General features: G+C 36.8%; 1 protein-coding gene across 1 annotated transcript in view; it reads left to right on the top strand.

The window, feature by feature from the left end:
- The window catches only part of LOC107656785 (sorbin and SH3 domain-containing protein 2-like), a 64,414-nt gene that overhangs the window by 26,673 nt on the left and 10,408 nt on the right, over window positions 1–27,333 (top strand). The window contains exons 2-20 of the mRNA XM_016444735.1: window positions 4,017–4,072; window positions 5,174–5,269; window positions 8,084–8,110; window positions 8,459–8,583; window positions 8,923–9,507; window positions 10,673–11,057; window positions 12,631–12,753; window positions 14,147–14,322; window positions 15,686–15,757; window positions 16,260–16,482; window positions 17,218–17,422; window positions 18,316–18,328; window positions 18,664–18,747; window positions 20,772–20,828; window positions 23,020–23,066; window positions 23,693–23,868; window positions 24,318–26,003; window positions 26,894–26,955; window positions 27,206–27,303. Coding sequence (XP_016300221.1) covers window positions 4,063–4,072; window positions 5,174–5,269; window positions 8,084–8,110; window positions 8,459–8,583; window positions 8,923–9,507; window positions 10,673–11,057; window positions 12,631–12,753; window positions 14,147–14,322; window positions 15,686–15,757; window positions 16,260–16,482; window positions 17,218–17,422; window positions 18,316–18,328; window positions 18,664–18,747; window positions 20,772–20,828; window positions 23,020–23,066; window positions 23,693–23,868; window positions 24,318–26,003; window positions 26,894–26,955; window positions 27,206–27,303 — 4,250 coding nt within the window. The 5' untranslated portion in view covers window positions 4,017–4,062. The remainder of the gene's footprint in view (window positions 1–4,016; window positions 4,073–5,173; window positions 5,270–8,083; window positions 8,111–8,458; window positions 8,584–8,922; window positions 9,508–10,672; window positions 11,058–12,630; window positions 12,754–14,146; window positions 14,323–15,685; window positions 15,758–16,259; window positions 16,483–17,217; window positions 17,423–18,315; window positions 18,329–18,663; window positions 18,748–20,771; window positions 20,829–23,019; window positions 23,067–23,692; window positions 23,869–24,317; window positions 26,004–26,893; window positions 26,956–27,205; window positions 27,304–27,333) is intronic.

Here is a 27,333-nt window from a genome sequence, read left to right on the forward strand (position 1 = left end):
GGGAGAAATGCCCATATAAGGAGTTCCACCCTCGTCTACGTCATGAAGAGCCACGATCGAAAAAAACTCTCAGAAACTTGTACAAACCTGGAAGTACGATTTTTGGCACAGAAATACTCCGTCATACGTCCAAATTGTTTTTTTAAACTTTGTCCATGCTTAGCATGAGAATCCAATTCACAACAGTGTAAACAACTCTGAATGCATGAAACAGCATTGTACCCCCCCCCCCCCTTTAAATAACAGCTACAGGCTTAATGGAATAATTCATTCAAAATGAATGCAAAACATGAATATTATTTCAGATGTTTTATACGAAAGAATAAAAAACAACATTGGATTCCATTGACTTAAATTCAACTATAACAAACTATCCTTTTACTGGAGAAGTTGATGGATGCCTTTAGATGTATAAATAGCAAATATATCTGTAGTGCTGTCAGATGTAAAATATTTTCTGTCATGTGGTTCATATTGATGTTCTCATGGTTGTGGGAACTCCTCTGAATCAGCTGTCAGATCAGTTTCCTGCAGACACACTATATTCATGATCACAAACTGTTTTTGAGAAGCATGCAATAACTTTATGATAGATTTCACAATTTGAGATTGCGTTTCCTCCATCTCATATTGCTCTAGTATTGCTTCCTATATTTTACTCCTTCATAAAATGAGAAGGATCCCTAGAGAACTTAACTAATGTGATCATACAATCTTCACAACACTACTTTATGTAACACTTTAGAATTGGACAGCATATGAACATACACTACACAAGTTTGGGGTCTGTAAGTAAAAAGGATTTATTGAGACTCATTCTGACATTTATAATGTTACAAAAGTTATTTATTTAAAATAAATGCTCTTTTGAACTTTCTGTTCATCCAAGATACCTGAAAACAAATGTATCACGATTTCCACAAATACATTAAACAGCACAACTGTTTTTAACATTGATGATAATAATAAGAATGTTTTTTCCTGAGCACCAAATTAGCATATTAGAATTTCTAAAAGATCATGTCACACTGAAAACTGTATATTGTAATAATATTTCACAATATATAGAATTTTTCCCCAATATATGGAGCCTTGGTGAGTATAGGAGTTTCTTTTAAAAAGAACAATAGTGTGTGTTCCATCATACAGCTGTTGTGACGCCTCTGGTTTGCCCATTGAAACTCTATCCATGTACTGTCCTGTCACTGTATGCTGATCTATAGTGCCCACATTCCATAGGCAGTGTGAGTGTGTGTGGAACAGAGAATTTAAGAGACCACAAATGAGTGTGTTACCGCTAACCCCTGGTTAAAAAATGTCTCAATTAACAATCTGAAGTGTGAAAGCCCATATGTGTGCAAGAAAATAGCTAAGAACAATTTTATTAGTGTGTAAGTCCTTTCATGAAAACTGCAAGCAAATACTCAAAGCTACTGACAAAATCTGTACTGAGCTGCCTTCGGCTATTTGTGCCAAAAACTGAATATCTGAAAACACAAATTTCTTCCAGCTGAGCCTTGTCAAACAATGGAGAATTACAGTATTCATGGCGAAGTGTACAGTCGTGGCAGCTAGTCCATTACATAATGGAAATGCCAGCTTAATTGCCCGTTAACACAAGCTGCAGATAGCATTGAATGTTTGTCACACTCAAGTGCACCCAGAGGGCTTTGCACTAATATTGCCAGTAACTAATCAGGTGCTCAAAGCTGCAGCTGTGGATTAGAATATAACATTTTAAGGTTGGATGGACAGGACTTGATTTTACCCATCGGGAATTGGATTGTAAAAAAGGTTGGAGTCACATATGAAACCAAATGGATGATGGGGAGGAGTAGAAAATTAAAGGAAAATGTATGGTATTAGCAGAGTTTGTCAGTTGATTCATTTTTGTCAGTTGATTCGTTTTTGTCGTTTTTTTTTTTTGTGTGTGTCCGAGCAATGCAGTGTGTTTTGCTACTGAATGAATCTGTGTTTCGTTTGAGTCAATGATTCAATGGCCCATTCATAAAGACAACACCCATCACCTACTGGCAGTTTTAGCTTCATATTTATTTATGCATTTATCCATGACAAGCTCAAACCAACCAAGGTACTATCTCAAAAACACACTCTGCAAAATCTGGTCAAGTTATCGTTATCAAAAGTAGTATGGTTAATATTAATGCAATTGTGAGCAGTTGAAAAGTTTTAACAATTTGGCCCACGCAAGAGGGCATTTTCTCTAATCCAGCCCTCAACCTAAAATGAGTTTGACCCCCATGATGTAGAGTATGAGTGTTTTTTTAAATATGCAACCCAATCTCATGAGATAATGTAACTGTTTTACTTTTTTCTAAATTGGTGGCAAATTTGTATAACTGAGCATGAAAGTCCACCCCTAAGCCTAACCCTCAGTGGAGCGTAAAGAAGATTATATGAAAATGTATGAATAAGGTTATTAAGAATTCACCACGCTTCACCAAAACCTAAAATAGTGGGTTGGAAATAGGACAGCTTCATAGTAAAACAGTAAATTGGTACTGGATTGCGCAGATGATCCTTGAATAGTCTGTGTTTTGCTTCCATTTCTTGATGACCCAGAGACTCATTCTTTTTAAAGATGCTACAGACTATTATTAGTGCTTTTAGTGTCTTTATTTTGGGCCCACCAAGTTAGGGAAGAACCTCCATGGCATTAGCTGGGTCACACAGCATGTTATGAAAATACTTCTAGAGTGTTCTTCTACTTTCTGCATTAGTTTCAAGGTATAGGGGACAATTGAAAAGTACATATCAATTTAGTGAATGTATTGAGATTTGTTTTCGGCAGTCTATGATCTGACGTCTTACGCTATAGGGTGTCAGCTTCATCTAACCAAGACTTTATTAATTTAAAATGGCAAGTTAAAAAAGTTTAATGGTTAAAAAGTAATATGGAATTCTGGGTCACATTAGGACAACAATTGTGCCATAGCTTAACCCTCTACCGCACGCATTATGATAGACCTATAGAAAAAAATATTTGAAACTTTTTATTTTCTAAGAATGGCTTAACTTGAAGTGCTGTAAAAAAAATTTGGGAAAAAAATATTATTTTAAGGGGTTAAGTTACTGAGATTCAAATAGTGTTGACAACGTTTTCACTCCCTGAGTGTAGAACGTTTCTCCTGGCAAGTTATAAATCTGTCAGTGGCAAAGGGATATCTGACAACTGGATCTTATTTTTATGTCTAAATGCTCTCTCTCGCTCTCTCTCTCTCTCTCTCTCTCTGTCTCTCTTTAATCCATTATGTCTGCTCCCCATTAGCCTCAGTAAACATGAGATGTACGTTATCAGTTATTGTAAGGAGTGTGTTTGGAAATCCTCAACTGTTGCTATTCAGAAGTGGAGCAACATCATCGTAACATTATCTCGACATAAATTCTATCTCTTATCTTGTTAACATGTCTACTGGGAAACATTATTTAGTATTCATATGAGACAGATACAAATGCTATGATGAGATTCCACCACACACATTCCACACCTCATGCTTCATGTTTGCGAATACTGATAGTAACGAGAGAGAGAGTGAAAATATGTGTGTAGTGCACTGTAAAATTAACACATCGCAGGCACATCGAGTGTATTCCTGGTGTCCAGACTGTCTGGTGTCAGTCAGAGTATTACTACATACTAGACACACACATACACTGACGCCACAGTTTCTAGCTGTTGTCTGTCATGGATCCATATTAAGGACTATGTCTCCATTTGATACACAACAAACATGTTTAAAACAGAATATCCTCTATATCTGTCACTCTGAATAAATATAACCTGTACTAGTCATAGAACTGCTAAATAAAAATACACGGTTGCTAAACAGTTTAGGCACTTTAGCATGTGGTATTGGGCATTAAACAACAAGCCAGTGCATGCTAATTCATTAGCTTGCTAATACACAAGATATAAGTTAAGCATCTATTTACTGTAAATAGATGAAAATGAATTGATTCTGAAATTATTAAGAATAGCTTGATGTGTTTTACAGGTGAAAGTGTCCTTCTTCAGAACACATATCAGTGGAGATCTTCATCATGAATACAGGTAAGTCCATTATTAAAACACTTGTGTAATTTTTAGCCACTAGTGCAACAAAACAGTTATTTTTAATCAAATTTTGTGTAAACATTGTAACATTTAGTGTCAAGAAAGACATGCAGTAAGTGCTTCTGGTTCGTCCATCACAATAAAAGGTCAAACTAAATGCATTGCATTGTGGGATATGCTATAATATTCTACACAGTAATCTCTGTTTTGCTCTTTTTAATCAAATTTTGTGTAAACTGTAACATTTAGTGTCAAGAAAGACATGCAGTAAGTGCTTCTGGTTTGTCCATCACAATAAAAGGTCAAACTAAATGCATTGCATTGTGGGATATGCTATAATATTCTACACAGTAATCTCTGTTTTGCTCATGCACATTTTGAAAAATAATATTATTGGTCCAAAATCAGGCTCCACATATGTTATATAAAATGTCTTCACATCATGCCTGGTTTAGAAACAATGTGTTTATAATCTCTCATCTTTTCCAGAATGCTGCACAAGTTGTATGCTTTCTGTAAAGCAAGATTAACCTTTAATTGCTGTAACACAATATCATTCAAAAGTTTAAGGTTAGTAAGATTATAATTGTTTTTTTTTTAAAGAAGTCTCTTATGTTCAACAGTTACATTTATTTGATCAAAAATACAGTAAGAAGTGAATTTTATTACAATTAAAATTAATTGTTTTCTGTTTTGATATATTTTAAAATGTAATTTATTCCTACATTTGCAAAGCTTAATTATTCCAGTCTTTAGTGTCACATGATCCTTCAGAAAGATTTCTTATATGCTGATTTGGTGCTCAAGTAACCTTTTTTATCACTGTTTAAAAGGGAAATTGATCATTTAAATATTTTTTAACATTCTACATGTCTTTACGGTCACTTTTGAACTATTTAATGCATCCTTGCTTAAAAAAAAGAAATAAAAAAACAAACTTTTGAATGGTAGGTAATCATTTATCGTTAAATTATTTTATTTTATTTTTTTGCATTGTCTTTGGTGCAATAATGTTGCATTAACAATGCATGTGCTTTGCTTTCTGTTTGTTTTGCATGTGTGCTTCTGCGTGTGCGTGTGCAAACAAACATACTCCAGATAGCGGAGGACATGCTCATAAAAGAGCATCCCTGTCGCTCACTCTCTGGCCTGTGAAGAGGGTCCAGAGCTCACCCAACCTGTACACTGCTGCAGGTATCAGTGATGGAGCACGGCTGTCTAAGACACAGCTCTTTAAAATAGACTTTTTAGAATGTGTTATCTCCTTTTGCTTACTGTTGTTTCATCTGCCTTAGTATTTAAATGTGTTTTCTCCCCGGTGTTCTATTTGTGTTATGTGTGCTTGTTTTACATGTGTTCACTACATCAGTTGTGTTCCATATTTTTCTTGCTACATTTGTCTATTTTTTTCTTTTTTTTATGTCCTTAGATCTTAGGAGATGAGAACAGAGGTATTAGATTTAGGATCTTCCATGTTGTCAATATATATGTTAATATTTTAAAGACCAAATACATGTTGCCTATTTAATATGTTTTACTTTCTATTATACATACAGATTTACACAAATGTTTCACATCTGTAAAAGTTTAACATCTTTAAATTAAGCCTGTCAATTTACTGAGTTAATTTTGGGTGGTTATAGCCATCATATGATGGTCATATGGTCAGGTCATATGATGTTGCTAAAAAGAACATTATTTTGTGTATTTGGTGTAATGAAATGTGTTTTTTAATTGTGTGCCTTATCGCATATTTAAATGCAGTAATATGTAATTTTCTTACTATCAGAGCAATTTAAGATTAAAGTTAATTTGATTAAACTTTCTAATCAATTGATAGCCCTACATTAAATAAGAGCTTTTGATGCAATTATAACATACTAGTGAAAAAAGGGACCTAGGATGCATTTTCTCTGAATGTAAGCTTTTCTATAACGGTTTTCCGATTGAATGTAATCTAATCTGCCTTCTGAATGAAAAAATAATGCTCCGTCTGCAGTCAGCTATATTGAATACTATGTGTTGTATGCTGTAGAGACAGTTCAGGTTTTAATTAAATCAATAAAACCATTTACCCTTTCAAAAAAAAAACAACACACACACACACTCAATGGGCCCTATTTTAACGATCTAAGTGCATGGTCTAAAGCGCGCGGCGCAGGTGCACTCAGGGCGTGTCCGAATCCACTTTTGCTAGTTTAACGACGGGAAAACGGTCGGCGCGCCCGGGCATATGGTCTAAATGGGTTGTCCCTATTCTCTTAATGAGTATTGTAATGGGTGTTTTTTGGGCGTAACGTGCAATAAACCAATCAGAGTGTCATCTCCCATTCCCTTTAAAAGCCAGTTGCGCTCGTGCCATGGCGGGTTCGCTATTTAGATGGCGGAATGTAATTTTTCATTTTTAAAAATGTTTGTGTGCTGCTGCATGTCCCTGTGTGTGTAATAAGCAAAGTGTACGCACGTTGTGCACCCGCCTATAGGCGCATATTACTAACGCGCTCTTTAAATAACAAGCAAAAAATATTGCGCCAGACTTTAGACCAAGTTTTTGTTGGTCAATGGCACAGTCTATTTCAATTGCCTCAAAATAGCAACACGCCTGAACACACCTCGTTTTTCAGACCAGCACGCCCATTTGTGCATAAATGGGCGCAAATGCATTTGCTATTGCCACTAGGTGCCGCTTTTGGAGTGGTAAAAATAGAGGTTTCCATGGTAACACTGTACTTATGCACTATTCCATGACATTTTGTAGTATAAATAGTGCGGTTTTCCGATTGAATGTAATCTAATCTGCCTTCTGAATTAAAAAATAATGCTTAGTCTTCAGTCAGCTATATTGAATACTATGTGTTGTATGCTGTAGAGACTGTTCAGGTTTTAATTAAATCAATAAAACCATTTACCCTTTCAAAAAAAACACACACACACACGCACACACACACACACTCAAGGAGATTTTAATGTAAAAATAAAAAGACTAGCTGCATTTTTCTGTGCTGATAGTTACAAGGATCCAGGCATTTTCACTGTTATATTCTGCTGGTTGAGTGAGTTTGCTGAAAAAGTGATCAAGGAGATTTTAATGTAAAAATAAAAAGACTAGCTGCCATTTTTCTGTGCTGATAGTTACAAGGATCCAGGCATTTTCACTGTTATATTCTGCTGGTTGAGTGAGTTTGCTGAAAAAGTGACATGCTGTCAAGACCTGCCAGAGATATGACAGCACGTCTTTCATTTTTGAAAAGCTGCTGGCCACAGACAGGCAGTCAAGCATTCATTCACAGATGCACAGTTGTACTCTTTTAATGCTGAATTGTTTAAGGCATGGACAGGTTTGACGAAATACAGCAGATGTTTAAACAGCAACATGGAGACCATGCTCTTCACTTTTACTTGTAATAGCCCATACAATGCTGCAACCTCTATCATTAGGACAGCATGTGTTCATGTATATTTTGCAATATACAGGACCAGAATTAATTGTTGTAAAATCTATTAGTTTGTGTTCAAAATTTAAGCTTGTGTTCTTCCAATCTTCGAGTTTACATATTGTAGTTTTAATCATCATTATGAGAGTAGTAGGTGTTTCAAACTTTGTGTGGTCTTATACTAGCGGTCTCTTTCTTTCTCTGTGTTCAGTAGCAGCTTCTGCTCTGTAATCTTCTTGTTCTCTGTAATTCTGCATCTCTCTTTTCATTCCCATATTGTGGACATTATGCACCAATGGCAGGGCCATCTCACATGGTGTAATAAGCAAGATAAGACATAACTAAAGAAAAAACAGCTTAGTTAACAGCTTAGTAGTTCAAAATATTGGCATAGCATAGGAGTATTAAAAAGAAAACCTGATCCATGTTCTCCCTTAGTTTCAATGGGTATGACCTTTCTGCATGTTTTGTGTCTTTTGTCATATGTTTGTCTTGCTTTTCTGTGGTCATTCTATGGTGTTATCATGGTAAATGCATTTTTATGTTTATTTTAATGCATCTTTACTTTCCATAGGTAGTGATTCCCAGTCATCAGATTCAGGCAAGTGTTTGTTGGATGTGTATGTGCGTCTGTCTTCATTATTGTGTTTATATAAATATTAATGTGTACTATACAGTGGACACATTAAGTATTTGGGCACTTAGGAGGCATTTTACTACATAAAAAAGCATTTTAGTATTTTGTAAATATGTTTATAATAGTTATTAATATTTTGAAGTAGCTTTTTTATATTTTCAGTTTGTCGATTTTTGTTAAAGTTTTAGTGATTTAGTATTGTGCTTTTGTCATTTTTATTAGATTTTTTAAACAAATGTATATATTTAGCTATGTCTGTGTGTATGTGTGTGGGGGGGTGTTAATTTACTTATTTATTTTATTTGTGTGTAGATGCCTGGCGTTCACGCAGTGTGTCTGAGGGGTTAAGGAATGGAGATGCCAGCAGCGCGTCCTTGACTGCTAAAGGCTTCCGCAGCATTAAACACAACCTACAGGATAAGAAATCTCCCACACCGGTACACATTCATTCATAATACTTTGTTTTTTAAATAAGCTATTAATGCATTCCTGCTTCTTGATCATACTGCTGTTAAATTTTGCACCCTATTCATTTTATTTTCACAACAAACAATCCTCTGCTTTCATATTATGTGTTACTTTGAAATGATTTTGCTTCACAACTGTTTGGATTAATATTGGTCATGGTCTTTTTCCAATATGATAATGTCTTTCTAGAGGATTCATATCAAGTGTGATTTTCTTGACCCCTAAAGCAGTCGAATTGAAATTTCTCTGAGAAAATTTGCTTTATTTAAACTGACTTTACATATTTGAATTGACCTTTTCTCTATCAGGTCCCCTTGCCGCCCCCTCGGAGAGAGAGCTATCACATGACCCCTAACCCCCCATCTTACAGTTCCCTTGCAATGCTGTCAAACACCTCCCTCTCTTCCCCACAGAGTAATGATGTAATTTCCTCAGGCTCTTACACCATCCAATCTAGTGCCACCTCCTCATACTCATACTCTAAGACCACCCGAACCTCCACTAGCACCTCTGGAGCCCCCCTCGAGGAGCCCCCCTTGTCCCAACAGGCTAATGCTAACAGTTTTATCACTCGGGTTCTGGGGAACAAATTGTCATCTTCAAAATTCTCAAGTGACCAAATAAATGCAGCACCTAACAAGATGAAGATGATTAAAACTGACCCAAAGTCTAAAACTAAGCCAAAAAGTACATCTGCTTCCCCACCTCAAGACCCCACTGCTACTTCTGAAACACACGTAGCTTCTCTCTCCATCCAGTTAGCTCCTCGCAGTCCAGAACCTCAAGCAGAGACCCAGTCAGGGCTTGAGACTAAATCCAGGACAAACGCAGTGGACCCCGCTGACCCCATGCGAGCCCCTGCTGTACCACCAAGACCAGCAAGCAGTTTGGTGGTATTATTGTCATTTATTTACAGTGATAATGTACACTTATACTACTAGTCAAAAGTTTGGAATAATGACGATTTTTAAATGTTTTTGAAGTCTCTTATGCTCACCAAGGCTGCATTTATTTGATTAAAACTACAGTAGAAACAGCAATATTGTGATAAATACCATTTAAAACTGCTTGCTTTTTGAATATATTACTGTGATGACAAAGCTACATTTTCAACAGCCATTTCTCCAGTTTGCAATGTCACATGATCCTTTAGAAATCATTCTAATATGCTGATTTGTTGCTCAGTTATTGTCATTTATTATTGGTATTCAGTTATTAATAATTTTTCTTATTATTATCAGTTTAAAACACTGAACTCTCTGCTGAATGTTGAGGATTCTTTAAATAGAAAATTCAAATAACAGCATTTATTTGAAATATAAATCTTTACACATTATACAGTGTCTTTACTGTTACTTTTAATCAATGTAATGCATTCTTGTTGAATATAAGTAATAATTTATTTTAATCATTTATTTAACATTTTTGAATTATTATTATTATTTTAAATCTTACTTACCTCCAACTATGGAATAGTAGTGTGTCACAGTTTCCACACACACACAGAATATTAAGCAGCACGGTTTTCAACACTGATAATAAGAAATGTTTCTTAATCACCAAACTAGCATATTACATTAATGACTTCTAAAAATTAAAAAAATATATTAAAATATAAAACAGTTATTTTAAATTATAAAAATATTCCTAAATTGTACTGTATTTCTCATCAGATACATGCAGCCTTGGTGAAATCTTAATTAAAATTTTATTTTTATATGAAAATTGTGAAATTCCAAATTTTGGGAAATTTTGGTGTCTCTATTTCTTACAGTATACTCACAGTGTGACCCATTTAGCATTCATTCATCTTCATCTGATGGAATGGAGTGAACGTACACAGACAGCTTGATGAAAGAATGTGTGTTTACTGCTAATTACTATTTTATTTTATTTTTCCGGCAACCTTTTATTCCTTCCCACAGTTTCACTTGTTCTTCTTCACTCAACATGGTTCAGTGTGCCCGTATGTCACTTCTTGCTCACCGGCTTTGCTTTATGTTCACTTTCAATTCTTGTCTTCCTTCCCTTTTATTCCCTCTCACCGTCCTCCATCAGCGTGAGTTTTCCCCTGTAAGAGGGAGCACCGGGCCGCTGTCTTCTGGACCGCCCTCCCCGGACCCTTCAGCTCGCCGGTCACTGTATAGCCGGGCCAGTCAGGATTCCCCTGACTTCCTGTCAGGGCTATTGCCCAAAGCCCTGTCGCCGACACCCTATGCCCCTCTGGAACGTTCCGGGCTAATGTCGGCCTCACCTGTCCCGTCACCAGTAACCGTGTCAGCGCTGAGTCATTATTCATCATCCACAGCTGGGCTGGAGGAGCTGCAGATCTGCGGCATGGACTCCTCCCCCGCAGGCACACCCACCCCATCCCCCACACTCAGCCACGCCTCCAACGCCCCTGACGAGCTTCCTGCCGCCCCGTCAGCTGCCACGGGCACTAACGTAACTATCACGCTCAACTGGCACACCTCACTCCAGTCTGGTGCCACGTTTGTTTGAATCTGCTCGTGTTTGTATGTCATCACCAGTCTTTCAGCGCTGTTGAATGTCTTACTTTGAGTCACATGCTTGAATGTGTCAGCTTACAGCAGGTGGCTGCTTTGTCTTTTGTTTTATGCTTGATTTTCACTCTGTTTTATGTATGCAGTAATTCATTGTATGCTATGTATGTTGTTTCCCATTTAAAGTCAACATGCACACATGTTTTAAAATGAAACAGTATTAAAAATTGTATCGAGAACAACAAATATATATATATACACACAATATATATATATTAGTTGTTCTCGATACAGTTTATATAATATACTGTATACAACTGGCAATCATATACTGCTAAAAATATATTGTAATTTGCTATTGCTGCTGTAATGTTTATTAATATATAAATGTACACTACTGTTCTAAAGTTTTGAGTCAGTAAGATTTTTGGTGTTTTTAAAAGAATAAGGCTGCATTTATTTGATCAAAAATACAGTTTTTGTACAAAATACAATTTAATATATTTTAAATAATGCAATTAATTCCTGTGATGTCAAAGCTATATTTGTAGCAGCCATTACTCCAGTCTTTGGTGTCAGTTATTATATTCTAATATGCTGATATGGTGCTCACAAAACATTTATTGTAAATATCAATTTTGAAAACAGTCTTGCTGCTTAATATTTTTGTGGAAAACCATGATGCATTTTTTAAGATGCTTTGATTAATAGACGTTCAAAAGAACATTTCAAATAGAAAATTTTTATCAATATAAATATTTTACTGTCACTTTTTGATTAATTTAATGCATTCTTGTCAAATAAAATAATTCATGTCTTATTTAAAAAAAATAATAATACAAATAAATAAATCTTACTGACCACAAACATTTAAATGATAATGTGTATATATATAATATTTCATACTATATATTAATAGAAGTATGAAGTCCAGGTATGTGTATGACAAAAGAGGACATTTTAATTCCATGTAGACTTTAGGGTTCTTATGATGACCTGTGATTTCCTATGTGACCTTTCATGAAGTTTTGAGATTAACATTTGCATTTTATATTGCCGCTGTTGACTGAAGACTTGAACTTCTTTGGAATGAATGTATAATGGTACCATATTCCAGTGTTAACACTCTTTCTTACATAGATTGTCCTGCACTCATTATCTACTAAATGTTCTTTCAAAGTGTGTTTGTTGTCATGTAGTCTAACAGTTTTTCAGTTACCTCTTCATTTGTCATATTTGTCATCCCTTATGTTACTACAGAAGCACCAACATCTGATCACAACCTTTATCTTTTTTGTAACAGCGGTAACAGCGGTAATGACATTTCTCACATTTGTTGTACAGTATCTTTTGATGTGTGCTCTCATGTCTTACATTTCTCATTCTTCTAACTTCTTGTCCCATAGCTGTCACCCACTCATACTTGTTTGACGAAAGTGACTCTACAAATTACATATTTCCATCTCTTGTAAACTGTTTTTTTATTTTTTTATATATTTTTTTATGTTGCCCATGGTCAGATGGCAGTGAACGGAAGCTCTCAATCTCAGAGGCCCTTCTCGCCGCCTGTGTACCCACCTCCACCCCCAACCCTCAGCCCAGGCCTGGTAAAGATCCAGCAGGGTCGAAGTTCAGGTGAGAGGAAAGTCCCACACAGACCTCTGGCTAGTATTGCAAAGCAGAGTTTCAGCCAAACGTTGCTTATTCAGACCTAAAACCGCCCACTTAGACTGGAATAGGATGTCTGAACCACATGTAAAACTAGTTTTTGTATGTGATGTAGACATAAAAAGAGAGATAGTAACTGCATCAGACAAAATCTGTATCAAAATAGCCTAGTAGATAGGCCTACTACTTTTTGTTTGAAACCTACTTCATGACTATTTGGCATTATGGGATAGTAAAGTGTCCATGACACTCCAAAATCTTGAGGGACATAGTAGGTCATCCAGGTACTTTTGCATATTTTATTTTAGAATACAATGAGTTTAGACATACTCTTTGGTGTACTGTTTTTCGCTTACCAAATAGTATGGAAGTAAGCCTATTTGGACACATCAAATGTTTTCTAAAAAACACTTTCCTCAATTGTGTTTGTGTCCTTCTATTGATTGAGTACTAGTATTGGCGCTCTAAAATAATGGATTTGTAATGCACAATTCTTGTTAGTGGATGCCTGTATTGGCAGTTAACGGTGCAGTCCGGTCCTCAGGATATGATGCATTTGCATCCATTAGGCCAGACCGGAGCAATCAATACCTGAACACAGGGAAACTGAGGAGAGGCAAAGCTCTGACACTTTGGTTGGGGTTTGCTTAGGAAGGCAAATTCATACAATTGTTGTAGTAGTTTAAAGAAAATATGCTGACAAATAGTTTGCTGTAGTGTTTCCTCATGTCATTGTCTTTTTGCTAGTGCAAACTTGCATAGATGTGAAGGAATAAAAGTAGCTGTCTCATTTATGCTGTGTCATACATATTCCATAGTTCAGGGTGCTTAGTCAGGGTGAGAGCTTGTGCCATGTCAGTGTTCCTGCTCTATTAGATTAGATTTGACTGTGAATGTCCAGCTCAGACACTATATATATTTTTTGGGCTGACACTGTGTGATATTTGCCATGATTATGCCATCTGATACACATTTTGGGAAACATTATAGATTGCTTTCGTCAAAGGCAGTTTTTGATCGCTTAGTGTGACATTCTCACGGATGGCCAATTAATTGCCTTTCTGATTAATATTAGCATCCAATGAAGTACTGACACTAACACATTTTGAGTGCTGCAGTGTGACTGTATCTATGGCAGCAGTCTAATGAAGAGCCAATAGCAGCACTGCAATCAATGATGTGTGTGTGAGTGAGAGATGTTTAGTTAAAAAGGTTGATACTAGGTTTTTGCACTGTCTTCCCTCACTGTTACCCAGGAACTCACTGGGGTCACAATTTGAGAAGAATCAATTGTAAAGGACAGCTCTTTTTTTACTCTTTCCATCTGTCTCTAACCTTTCTCTCTCTCTCTCGCACTCAGAGGGTTCAGAGACGGTGAAGAGAGAGACCGTTTTCTCTGGTCAGACAGTGGTCAGTAGCTCTGTGCCCATCGCTCGTTTCTCAGAGGAAGAGAAGAAGGTGTCCATCATAAAAGCGCCCCATTACGAAGGCATTGGACCAGTGGATGAGTCAGGCATTCCCATCGCCATCCGAACGGTGAGTGATATCCAGACATTTTTAAGGGAACTGACAAAAATTACAAATTAAAAACAACTACACTTTAAAAAAGATTGTCCTTATTCCTTAATAAAATAAAGATTACTGAAAGTAAATACTAGTCTTTCTACTTAAAAATTGCATATTCAATGTGTTTCTTGCTGTTTCTTTGTTATTATTTGTGAATTTTAAAAGCAAATTTTGAGTGAAAATTATTACAAAGTAAATACTACACCATTTTTCAGTGTATTTTGCTCCTTTAAATTTATTTCACCTATGTTTCACTGTAGCAAATTTTGAGTTCATTATATATACACTAAAATTTATACACAGTTTTGTCATTAATGCATTAAAGTATTTAGTGATTTTTTTGTCTTTAAAATTATGACTGATATATTTACAGATAAGTAATTTGTCTGCCCATAACTGCATGTGATACAATCAGTAGACATTAACTATTTATTATAAATCAGTTCATTCTGGATTTCAAATTTTTTTGGTTGGCATTTAGTCCAACAGCACTGAGACTTTTCACTGTTTCACAATCAGACAAACTGCCAGTCTGCAAGTTACATCCTTATGTGTATGTATGTTGCAGCAAAGGATTGTCTTTAGGAATGAGTCACTGAATCATTTATTCTACCGATTCGTTCAAAACACTGATTCATTTAGGAAAGAGACAGCTGCTTGTTGCTCGGAAGACGGGAGTGGTTTTGACATAATTTGGAAATATTTTTGTTGGCAAAAAGTTACTCAATAATAATTCCATGTATTGAACTGTTTATATAAATGTACTACCAATGAGTTGATAGTGCTATACAACATGAAGGCACAGAAATAGAAAAAAAATATATATATTGACAGAATATTCTGCTGCTTATCGCGCTTGTGACTGGTTAATACAAAAACTGAGATTTACATGATGTTTTATTACCTGTTTTATCAAAACAAAACCAAGCACTCTTTCTTTCTTTCTGAATGATTTAAACAGCACAACATCTGTTCAGTCACTGGTCAGTTTAAAACAACAGATCAGCTGTTAATGATCTGTTTTGAGGGCATTTTTTCTTGATTTGTGTTTAAGTTGTTTTGACATTTGATCCTCTTATTGTGGTTAGAGGAATGCTTCTGAGCTCTCAGCAGGTCAGACTGTCTGTGAATGTGTGTGTTTGTGAGAAGAAGAGAACATTCCTGGCTCTTTCCTGGAAGGTTACTATGATACTCCCTGTCTGTCTCTCTCACTCTGTGCTCTGGTGATTTTGTTGGTTGTCAGGTAATGACAAATGCTGTTAGCTGTTTGTGCCCTTAGCCAGCAAACTGACAAGGCAACCACTTCTGTGTGTGTGTTTGTGCTTCTATTTAGACCGTGGACAGACCCAAGGACTGGTACAAGACCATGTTCAAACAGATCCACATTATCAGTGTTGAAACTGTTGTGCTGTTTAATATTTTTTTGGAACCTGTGATACTTTTATCTTTGATTCTTTGATTAATAAAAAGTTAAAAAGAACAGCATTTATTACAAATAGAAATCTTGTCTAACAATATAAGTCTTTACTATCACTTTTTATCCATTTAACACATCCTTGTTGAATAAAAATATTAATTTATTTAAAAAAAGAAAGAAAAAATTGACTGATCCCAAACTTTTGAGTAGGAGTGTATATTGTAACACAACACATTTATATTTTGAATAAAAATGGTTCTTTTTAACTTTTTATTTATCAAAGAATCCTGAAAAAGTATCACAGGTCCCAAAAAATATTAAGCAGCAACAACGGTTCAAAACATTGATAATAAAATGTTTGTTGTTTACCAAATCAGCATATTTCTTACAGAATTTGGTGTAGAATCAATTTTCACCCAGAAATCGCTAGTAAATTTCATAAACATTGTTATATAAAATTGGAATAAAAACACCAGTTTTCTCATTCCAGGATGACGCAGAGGGTCTTTACTGTCAAGAGCAGATCAACCGCTCCATTTACTGGGCAGATGGTTATGTGCTCGTCTTCTCCATCACTGACCTCAACAGCTACCGTACCATCCAGCCTCTCTACCAACATGTGCGGCGAATCCATCCCAACAGTAACATCCCTGTTATCATCATGGGAAACAAGAACGACCTGCTGCGTGCCCGGCAGGTCCCGGATCACGAGGGTAAGGCGCTAGCTGATGAATTGGGAGGGCCCTACTTTGAGGCTTCGGCCAGGGAAAACCATGAGAGCGTCCAGGCTGCTTTTCTGTTTTTATGTCAAGAGGTAAGCCGAGCGCTGGGAGGAGCAAATGGGGAGAAGAGAAAAGGTGGACTACACCTTGCCAGGCCAAAGAGCCCTTCTGAAGGATCATGTGACACTGAAGACAGGAGTAATGATGCTGAAAATTCAGCATTGCTTCACAGGAATAAATTATATTTTAAAGTATATTAAAATAGAAAACTGTTATTTTAAATTTCAATAATTTTTCACAAAATTACATTTTCTTTCTGTATTTTTGATCAAATAGATATAGCCTTGATGAGTATAAGAAAATTATTTAACAAAAATAAAAAATCTTACTGATCCCAAACTTCTGAACAGCTGTATAATTTTATATTTTTGCATTACATTCTATATTGTACATTTATAAATTAAAAACCACATATTTTGTGATGTTTGCTTTAAAAGAGCAATTTTATTTCTTATTATATTACTTTGTTACTATTTTTTTGATATAAATGCAGACTTGATGAGCATGAGACAATTCAAAACTATGAAAAACTTACCAACCCCAAACTTTTAAATGGTAGTGTACAATCATATGTTTATATTTTGCTGTAACGTCCAAATGTATAGCAACTGTACATTTGTTTTATTGATATATTATATTACTCTGATATTTGTGCTTCTGTTTTAGAAAATTACCCTCCTGTCCATGCCCACCCACCCCCTCGAACGCACACCTACCGGCCTCTCTCTAGAAATACCTCAGACATGCCAGACGGTGCCGCCCACCGGGAGCTCTCGCCATCTCCCGTGCCCCCTCCACCCCCTCCGATGCTCTCTCTCGTCCAGCTCCGCTCACGAGACATGGACAGAGAGAAAGAGTTCTCGCACGACCCGTAAGACACCTGACCTCATGAGCTACACTGTAAAACTCAGTCATGAGTTTGCTTATCATGAGCCATGTGGTGCTGCAGCAAGCTTTCTTTTCCTTTGTGTATTAGGTAAAATATTGGTAAAGGTTTGCACTAAAATCAGTCTATTAGAGTCATTGTGCTGTGGTCATGATGGGGACAATGCAGTTTTGAATTTTGCCAGCAATACAGTATGTCCCAATCTTCCCCTAATAATGTCTCATTCTACTGTGTTTGTCTAATAAAGCAAGACAAATGAAATGCCTCAATAGAGGAATTCCCTCAGTGTTTTATGTCTCCTTTGAAAGCAGTTGAACTTTTGTTTTGCATTGCAGATGTAAAATACTGGAAGGGTGTCAGACAAAGCGGTGCAGTGGCTCGGTTTAGGGAACAATGAGATAGAAATGTCAGGAGGCTGAATCATTGCACTGCCCTCAGCACAAACACAGTGGATGTGGCAGTAGGAGATGTCCCATGTGGCAAAATGAGAGGGCAGCATGTACAGTCATAGCTTGAGGAAGAGAGAGAGACTTTGGAGAGAAGAGGGGAAGAAGCACAATGTCTCCCCCTTTTGGACAGTACTGAGAGGCACAGTAATATCAAAGGGATAGTCCACACAAAAATGAAACTTCTACTCACCCTCATGTCATTTCAAACCTGTATGACTTTCTTTCTTCTGCTGAACACAAAAGAAGATATTTTAAAGAATGTTGATAATCAAACAGCTTTCAGTTCTCATCCAAGTCAATGGGTACCAAAACTGTTTGGTTAACAACATTCTTCAAAATATCTTCTTTCTTGTATAGAAAACAAAATATTTGGAAGAAATGTGGTAACCAAACAGTTTAAGTTCCCATTGATTTCCGGTGTATTTTTAGTCCATACCTTGAGGTCAATGGGACCTGAAATTGTTTGGTTACAAACATTTTTCAAAATATCTTCTTTTATGTACCAGGTTTTGAATTACATGAGACTGTTTTTTTTTTTTTCTTTTTTTGGGTAGACTCTTTTTAAGTCTTATTAATTGTTATGATTTGTCATTACATGTTTTGTGTGTGAGAGAGAGAGAGTGTTGATGACCCACAACATCCTCCTCCTCTGTTCTTTGCTCACCAGTCCTTGCAGCATATTTTGGTCCTCCTAACCTTAATTTCCATCTCTCTTTTCCTTTCATTGTTTTTCCTCTTTCCCTTACCTCTCTTTTTCTATGTTGCTTCTTGCTCCAGATGTTTGATTTAAACCCAGATGACATAGATTTAGAGAATGAGCCTTGGTTTAAATTCTTTTCCGAGTTGGAGTTTGGACGCCCGGTAAGTTGAGTGAGGGCGCGGCAGGTTGGCATGCTGTAGGCTGTAACCTCCTTGTCTGGTACACACATGCTGTTGTGTAATGACAAGCTGTGTGTGTGTGTGTGTGTGTGTGTGTGTGTGTGTGTGTGTGTTTTTTAAAATTCAAGTTCTGACTTGTTCAGAACTTGGTGTTATTTGCACACTGAAAACAGAAAAAAGACATTTAACATCACCACAATAACAATGCTAGAAGCAGCGGGTGAGGCATCAGACACATATGATATGTCTGATGTTAAATCCTAAGGCATGATTAATAATCATGCTCTGTTTTCAAAACTCTCACCAAAAGAGCAACATTATCTGTACTTGTGATCTATTTATGGGGTACAATGTTGTCTTTAGAAGAATGTCATTGGTTTTTAAAAAGTTTTAACTTTGAGTGTGTAACACTGCGTTTTCGCTTTGGCTCTGTTTGCAGTATCACACACCTGTTCTTACAAGCTTAAAGCTCTTGCAGCTGCAGAACCTGTGCAGAAAACACTATCAAGTCAAGTTTAACTCTTTTTTTATTAAAAATGAAAAGACTTTGGATAATACAGTGGCCCTAAAAAGGATTTGGACACTTAATCCATGCATCCAACATATAAACATTGCACTTTCAAGCTGAACATTTTCACATCAAGAAGTTCTAAATACTAAAAGAATAGATAAACTGTACAAAATTGTAAAAGCCAACTTTCTGGTTGCCAAATTAGTTCAGCATGTATTCTACTACTAGAATGTAACCAAATATTAATGATTGGGTGACCAAAGGTAAAATAATAGTTCACTTAAAAATTCACTCAAATGTGTGAGTGCTATTATAATTATTATTTATTTATTATGTATAATTTTGAAGTATTAATTTTGATGGAGATGCATCACCATCAATATCTATGGAGATTTATGTTGTGAACCCTCATCAAGTCACTTATGCTCACCAAAGCTACATTTATTTGATCAGAAATACAGTAAAAACAGTAATATTATTTTTTTTAGTGTGTGTAATATTATTACAATTTAAATGTTTGCTATTTTAATACATTTTATAATGTAATTTATTTCTGTGATGGCAAAGCTGAATTTTCAGCAGCCATTACTCCAGTCTTCAGTGTCGCATGATTCTTTAATGGATAGAAAGTTCAAAAGAACAGCATTTATTTGAAATAATAAACTTTTGTAACATTATGAATGTCTTTAGTGTCACTAATGAAAGTATTATTATTATTATTATTACTTTGCTAAACCTTACTGACCCCAAACAAAGTGTAAGTGATTCATGAAAAGGCAGTAAATTGTTAATATAGATAGAAAAACTATCAATGCTGATAACTTCTCACAAGATTCTCATCATTTCCTGCTTCCTTTTGCATTTAACATTGTATTATTAGCAATTAGCATTGTGCGCCATATTACTGTAACGTATATAAAAAAAATCATATTGACCCCAGACTTTTTAATGTTGCCAATATCCCCAAAAATTATATTGGGTGACTAAGAGGAGAGTAATTTGTTCCAAAGTCAGAAATTCTTATTTTATTTAATCTAATGCAATAAAATTCATAAAAATGTCTATATTTTGTAGGCCACTCTGTATGTTCATAAATGAGATATTTATGCACAGTTCCTCCAGCTTTTATAAACACACACTTCCTGGCTTGTTTACTGATTGAGTTTGCTGCTACCATGTGTAAACAAGCAAAATATGTGTGAAACCTTTATGTAGTTTCATCGTTGTGTGTATTATATGTACACACAAGCAGCAGTGTGTGTGTGAAATAGGTGAAGCATGTGTGGGCACTTACTTTCAACACACCAAGATTCACTGTATTCACCCTTCGTTTGTTTGTACACTGTGTGTGTTTTGTGTGATCTCTGTTTCTTCATGCCCTAACGTTGTCACTCTCTCCACATGTGTCTTTTTACCATGATGCACCTGCTTCTCCACCTCATCTTCACCTCTTCACCTCTGTGCTGTTCGTTTGTTCGGGTGGTGGGGCATCCAGCCTCCTAAAAAGAGGTTGGATTATAATCCTGACTACTCCACACATGCTGTGGCACAGGTAAATCTACCTTCCTGTCCATCCATCCGTCTTTCCTTTGCTGTTTGTTTGCTCTATATCTCCATCTTTCTCTTTTGCTATTGCTTTTTCTCCTGCCCCATCATTTATTTAACAGACAGCAAATGCAAAAAAATTTACCCATATACTGTAAAAAACATTTTTTTTTTTAGTTTATTAGAGTACACTGTTCTCTGTTGAGTGAAAATTGTTTCTACACCAATTTCTTTTCAGTGACAAGAAAATACTATTTCAGTGTTTCTGTTTTTTGTAGTTGTTACCCTAGTGAAAAATAAATATACTTAAATGTATTTGAAATACATTTATTTCATGCTAAGTATACTACAAATGCATTTTCATATTTATGTACTTAATAAAATTATTATACTAAACTGGTATACTTAAATTCTGCTAAATTGGAACAACTAATTTTGTACTTAATGCATTTCAATTGTGTAGAAGTAGTGCTGAAGTACAATTAAAGATATACTTAGTACATTTTACTGTGCTAAAGTGGAACTATTACAAGTATACTTCAGGTACACTTTAAATATTTTGCATTTAAAGTCCGATATTATTCAAAGATCATACAATCCTCATCAAAAGTGACATTAAAACACATTTTACACTTACTATTAAGAAAAGTGCATTGTGCACAAGTATTATGCCAAGTAAAGTTTAATGATAATTTTTATATCAGTAAATCTCGAGTTATCTGTCAGTAAATATGTTAATAGATTTGAACTATACTTAGAATTAAATAAATGTATTTTAAATATATTACTTTTTTACTAGGGTATCTTTACTAGAAATCTGTGAGTTAAAATGTTCAAGATAAAATCTACACTGCATATGTACATTTTAATGTAAACTAAACAAACTCTCTTTTTAATAAAACAAATACAAAACTAAATGTGAAACAATTAGTTGACATAATAAAAGTCACTTTATTTGAGCTTTCCTGCAATGACACTACTGAAAAATATAGCTAAATAATGAACACCCACCGATGCTTTTTCATAACTGCTTTTTTTTAAATCAGATTGTTCTTTTGTATATTTTATTTTGCTGTCAGATTTACTTCCTCTGCTATTTATGTTTTTCATTTTAAAGGGATAGTTCATCCAAAAATTCAAATGCTGTCATCATTTGCTCACCCTCATGTCGTTCCAAACCTGTATGACTTGATCTTTCTAGCAAAACACAAAAGAAGATATTTTGAAACATGCTGTTAAACACTGGTTCGACTTCGGTTTGACTTCCATTGTATAGACATTGAGACATTTCTTAGAATATACTAATTTATGTTCCACATAAAAAAGAAAATCTTACAGGTTTGGAATGACATGAGGATACGTAAATGATGATAGAATTTTCCGTTTTTTTTTCTCTTACAGTTTTCCTCTGATGAATGAATGTGTTTATGTGCATGTTTGTGTTGTGAGTTTTTTATAGGTTTGTTATTTTAAAATATGTTGTTTGAGAAGAGTCACATGCTCACAAGTACTACTGAGTTTTTTTTCTCTTACAATTTTCCTCTGATGAATGAATGTGTTTATGTGCATGTTTGTGTTGTGTTTTTTATAGGTTTGTTATTTTAAAATATGTTGTTTGAGAAGAGTCACATGCTCACAAGTACTACTGAAATGCATTCTCTCCTGTGCCTGTGAATTGGCTTTTTATTTATCTTCTTATTTGACCTAGGATCAGCATCGGTGTGTTAAAAATGCTGTGTTGTCAGTAAGTGATGTCCTTTCTTTTCTCTGATCCAAGTCGCATGGATAAGCCAGAATGAACACCAGAGACTGCTGTATTGTGCTCAGATTTGTTCAAATTCACCCCAGGCTGTGTCAAAGGAAAGGAGGCGTGGCGATCCTGGACAACATAATAGACAGGGCTTCTTGTGACCTGGTGCCACGTGCAGCCTTTCTGGATCTGTACTGTTTTGTTCCCTGGCTTTTGTTGGGCTCCTCTTACTGTGGGGCCCTGGCACTTTTTTATTCTTACAGGAGGTCAAAGTTCATTTTCATAGTCCTTCAAGGTGGGATTGAGAGATGTGGAACCCTCGTTGGTCACGGCTGTTTTTGCACATGCGCGGGGGGGGAAGGTTTTGATTGTAGCGCAGCACGGGAGTGTTACACTTCTTTGTTCCCGTGGATCTCACTCTTCTCTTTTGTTGTCTGCTCTCTTTCAGTCATCCCTCTATCTCTCACCTTCCAAACTACCTGACGGGACTTCAAGGTAAGCTTCCCTTTCATTCTTATATCAGCTTTTCTCACTCAGGCTGTTTAATTTCTCAGAGAGATGCCTGTTGGATATCCATTGGAGGACAGAACCTGAGCATCCTCAGTCTAATTTAATTTACTCCGGTCTTAAAAGCTCTGCCACTGTTTATTTTTTTGCTGTGTGTATATATATATATATATATATATATATATATATATGAATTTGACATCCCATACTGTTGTGTGTATTTGAGTATTAATTGTTCGTACCCCCTACAGCTCAAAAACACTTGCTGTTCATATGGAATCTATAGAGTACAGGATATGGGAACCCATATTTAGGACTATTTAATGGGTAGAAGATCCTGTATTCAGAGTGTCATTGTCAATATAAGTAAAAGGGTTTATTGTCCACTAGCTGAATCATTTTGGGTGATGTTTCCATTTTCAAAAATGGCATAAATAGCTTAGTCATTTGTATTATAAAATTACACAGCTAGTCCCTTAATTATGTATTTTAAATGTTTTATAAAATGTTCCATCAAAGTATTCAGTAATTCTATAAAACTTTAAAGTCATTAATAATGTTTTCCTTTGGTTATTTTATTTCATTATTGATCTGGGATTTTTGGGGATTCTTAGTTCTGCAAGTGACTACAGGAAAAGGCGAAAGTCGGAACCATCTGTCACTCAAGCCAACACAGGAAGTGAGCAGAATGCCAGTCAAGTATTTTCCCGCCCACTGGACTCCAATAAAGCACAGACACTGAAGAAGCCCACCATACGTTCCTCGCCCTCCTCACCATCCAGACCCAAAGGTAATTTCAGACACACTCAAACTCGAACAGAAGGTGCTAGACTGATCAAATCTTGTTGAAGACATTTAGATTATGCATTATTGTCTAATGACATATTACATTAGCACTCCATTATTTTGTGCAGAGGAACTGTTTGATGGATTTGTTCTGTTACCATTCTACCTGTATGTTTAGTTTGATTTGTGCCAGAAACCGAAAAGACCGATTGTTCTATCATTAGATCATCACATTTGTGGTTATACCTGTGTAAAATTTTTGTAGAAGATCGTAACTGCGTGAGACTGCATATTCTCCTCTGTCTATCTTAACTATACTGATACATTCTCACTAACTGTCACTTTTACTGATATGTTTTCTCTCGCTTTGTCATTTTCTGTCAGCTGAGCTCACTAACCAGCTTTCCTGTCTCCTCTTTGTCATGCTGCATTGGATGTTATTTTAATTCACAGCTGGAGACGCTAGTGAGTCACTCTCCTCCTGTATGAGCTCTCCAGGTATGGAGCGCCCTTCCTCTCGTCTCTCCTCAGACTCCCTCACTATCTCCACACCAACCTGGCGTGGCTCCAAGCGCTCCATCTGCTTCAAGAACGGTTGGCAGACAGGCCGACATGAAGCTGCGGAGACTTGGAGTAGCGTTGACGATGAATCTGTCATCACTCCTTCATCACCACGGCTCAAATCACGCAGCTGTGATGATTTGTTGTCTGACGGACATGGTGCTAATAATGACGGGAGAGCGTCCGCTTCTGTGACTACCACTCGCTCTGAAAGTGCAGGTTCATTGCTTGATGAAGACGCTCCACAGAAGCCTCAAGTAAAAAGTCTTACCTCATCTCCCAGGGGGCGCCGACATCACCGGCGTAAGATGCCACACGATGCTCCGGGTTTCCTTCAGCTCTACAAGAAAATGCACCACATAGACCGAGAGCAGCTATTGCCCTCAGAGGTGATTCGTTCTGTACGTGCACGAATCCTTGAACTGGAACGGCTACAACAACAACAAAGGCACAACCTCCACGGTTGGGCTCCTTTCGGTAATGAGGTACCACGACACATGGTCCCAAACCGTATATCGGAATATGAACAGCTCATCCAGAAATCCAAGTCCATGCCAGACCTTGGTGACGAAAATGCCCCATCAGGCACCACCACACCAGGGTCCTCGAGGGCCAGCAGCTGTCCCAAACGACGCTTTTCTGTGGAATCACTTTTGGAGGAGGAAGATCCTCCAGAAAGGGCTCAAAGTCCCCCTGAGGGACAGCCAAGACCGGGACCAGACAGCAGTAGCCTGGTGCCAATTCATGGGAAGAACCAGAGGCAGCATCAAGACTACTCAGACAGTGAGCAGGACGCCTGTGCCTCCGAAATGAGTGACATCCACATAGAAGGGTCTTCACTGTGTAGTGAGAGTGACCTGGATCATTGCTCACTTACCTCATCAGAAAGCTTCTTTGGTTCTGGGCGACATCACCATCATGGTCACCATCATCATGGACACCGTTACCACCGCCACCATCACCTACACCAGAGTGTGGGTCAGAGTCAAGGTTACCAACACCGCCACCTCATCAGCTCCTGTAAGGGTCGCTGCCCGGCATCCTATACACGATTCACCACCATGCTAAAACATGAGCGACAACAGGAAAGGGCTCGGCAGGAGTCCCACCCTGCCGCTACATCTCCACTAGCCCAACAGTCACCCAGTGAGTCAGGCCTTTCCAAACTGGCCTTCCTGGTCAGCCCTGTGCCTTTCCGCCGGAAACGAGGCTCCCCGCCAACCCAACGGCGACACTGCAGAAGCGGTCGGCCGAAATCCAAAACCGCAATTTATGAGGCTTTAGATGTCGCTTTGCAGGACATTTATGACCACATAAGGGCGGAAAGGGGGCAGGGACCAGCAAGAATGCCAGATGATAGCATATTGCGGCGGTTATTGGAGGAGTTGCTACCAGACGTGCCCAAGCGTAGCTCCTCCTTGCGGGCTCAGAGAGGGTCCGGCTCCCCCTCCTCGCTCCATGTCCACCAGCCTTACCATGGAGCCCACCAATGTGCCTCCTACCAGCAGCAACACCACCATACAGACGCCTCCAACAACAACCAGCATAATGCTAATGCTAATGTGCACTGCTACTCAGGTGCAGCTAGTTCTCAAGAGTTTTCCTTTTGTTTCGAATCATTATTGCAACATCCTCACGTCATTACCTCAAGCATTCCCTACCGAAAGCATGCAAGTGCTTTTACTTATTTTTCACCTAAACAGAATGCTTTATTATCATGGCACCTAGTGTCCAATTAGGTATTGGAATATCTTACTATTTATGTAATTATACAGTATAGTATATTTAGATTGACTGACTTTATTTTTTTTTTTTTGACTTTCTGTGTTCATATATTGAAACAGAAAGTTTGAACCGTAAATAAAGAAGTCAACTCGTTTTTTGGGAAATTCTCATTCTAGAAAGTTTTTGATTGGACAAAAATCAGTTTTCAATATTTTTGTTCTTTTTAGAGTACATTAGTTAATAGTTAACTTTAATGCTAACACAAAAGCTCTGATTATGAATACATGGAAGATTTTATTTCATTCTGTTTATTTATAATGGTACAAGTGGAAAAGAAGTATTAGCAGTTCATGGGGCAATAAATGTCGGTATATGCATGATGTGTTTTTTTTATTTTGTGCCCTTGCCATTGTTTTTTTTTTTTGTTTTTTTTGCTGATGTATGAAATACTGTTGTAAAGACACATATTTGCTTTCTTTGTATGTACTGTATTTTGTATGTATTTTTTCTATGGTTCTGTGATGACTAATATTTAGGCCATTTTTAGGTCAAGTGCATGCCATTTTATGTCATATTGTGTATATCCAGATCATCCCTTATTTTTTTGTTTGACCCTAAATTTGAAATAAATAACTGTATAATTTTTAAGTATTCTCATTTCCTTTTGACACCAGTGGAATGCATGTGGTGCCACTATGAACTCAATAGTTTTCTTTCTGTTGACGTTTTCTCTGTTTCCACAGATCAGGGCTCTGATACAGGACGTCTCACACCACAAATCAGAAGACCCACGCCAGAAAGAGAGGTAGAAATGCTGCTTTACTCATATCTATTTTTACATGAACTAGTTTTCATTTAATTAGAACAATGTTTTGAAACCTGCAGGGCAAACATCACTGATTAGTGAATAAGTATATGGCGATCTTAAATCCTGAATCCTTATTGCACTATGCCATAAATCCCATGACCCTGTAACCTTCATTTTGGTTATGGTCTGTATATGGCTTGGCTGTGCATATGTTGGATAGCTGATGGTCTTTTTGCTTGCCTCGTAGGTATCCTCTAAGCAGATGACCTATCTTATATTGTCTTCTCTCCTCCATCAGAAACAGTCTGCCAGGGCTATTTATGATTTTAAAGCTCAGTCTGCCAAGTGAGTATATATAAAGAAATCTGAGAGACT

Source organism: Sinocyclocheilus anshuiensis, unplaced genomic scaffold (genome assembly GCF_001515605.1).
Source record: "Sinocyclocheilus anshuiensis isolate Anshui unplaced genomic scaffold, SAMN03320099.WGS_v1.1 scaffold85, whole genome shotgun sequence".
Taxonomy (NCBI): Eukaryota; Metazoa; Chordata; class Actinopteri; order Cypriniformes; family Cyprinidae; genus Sinocyclocheilus; species Sinocyclocheilus anshuiensis.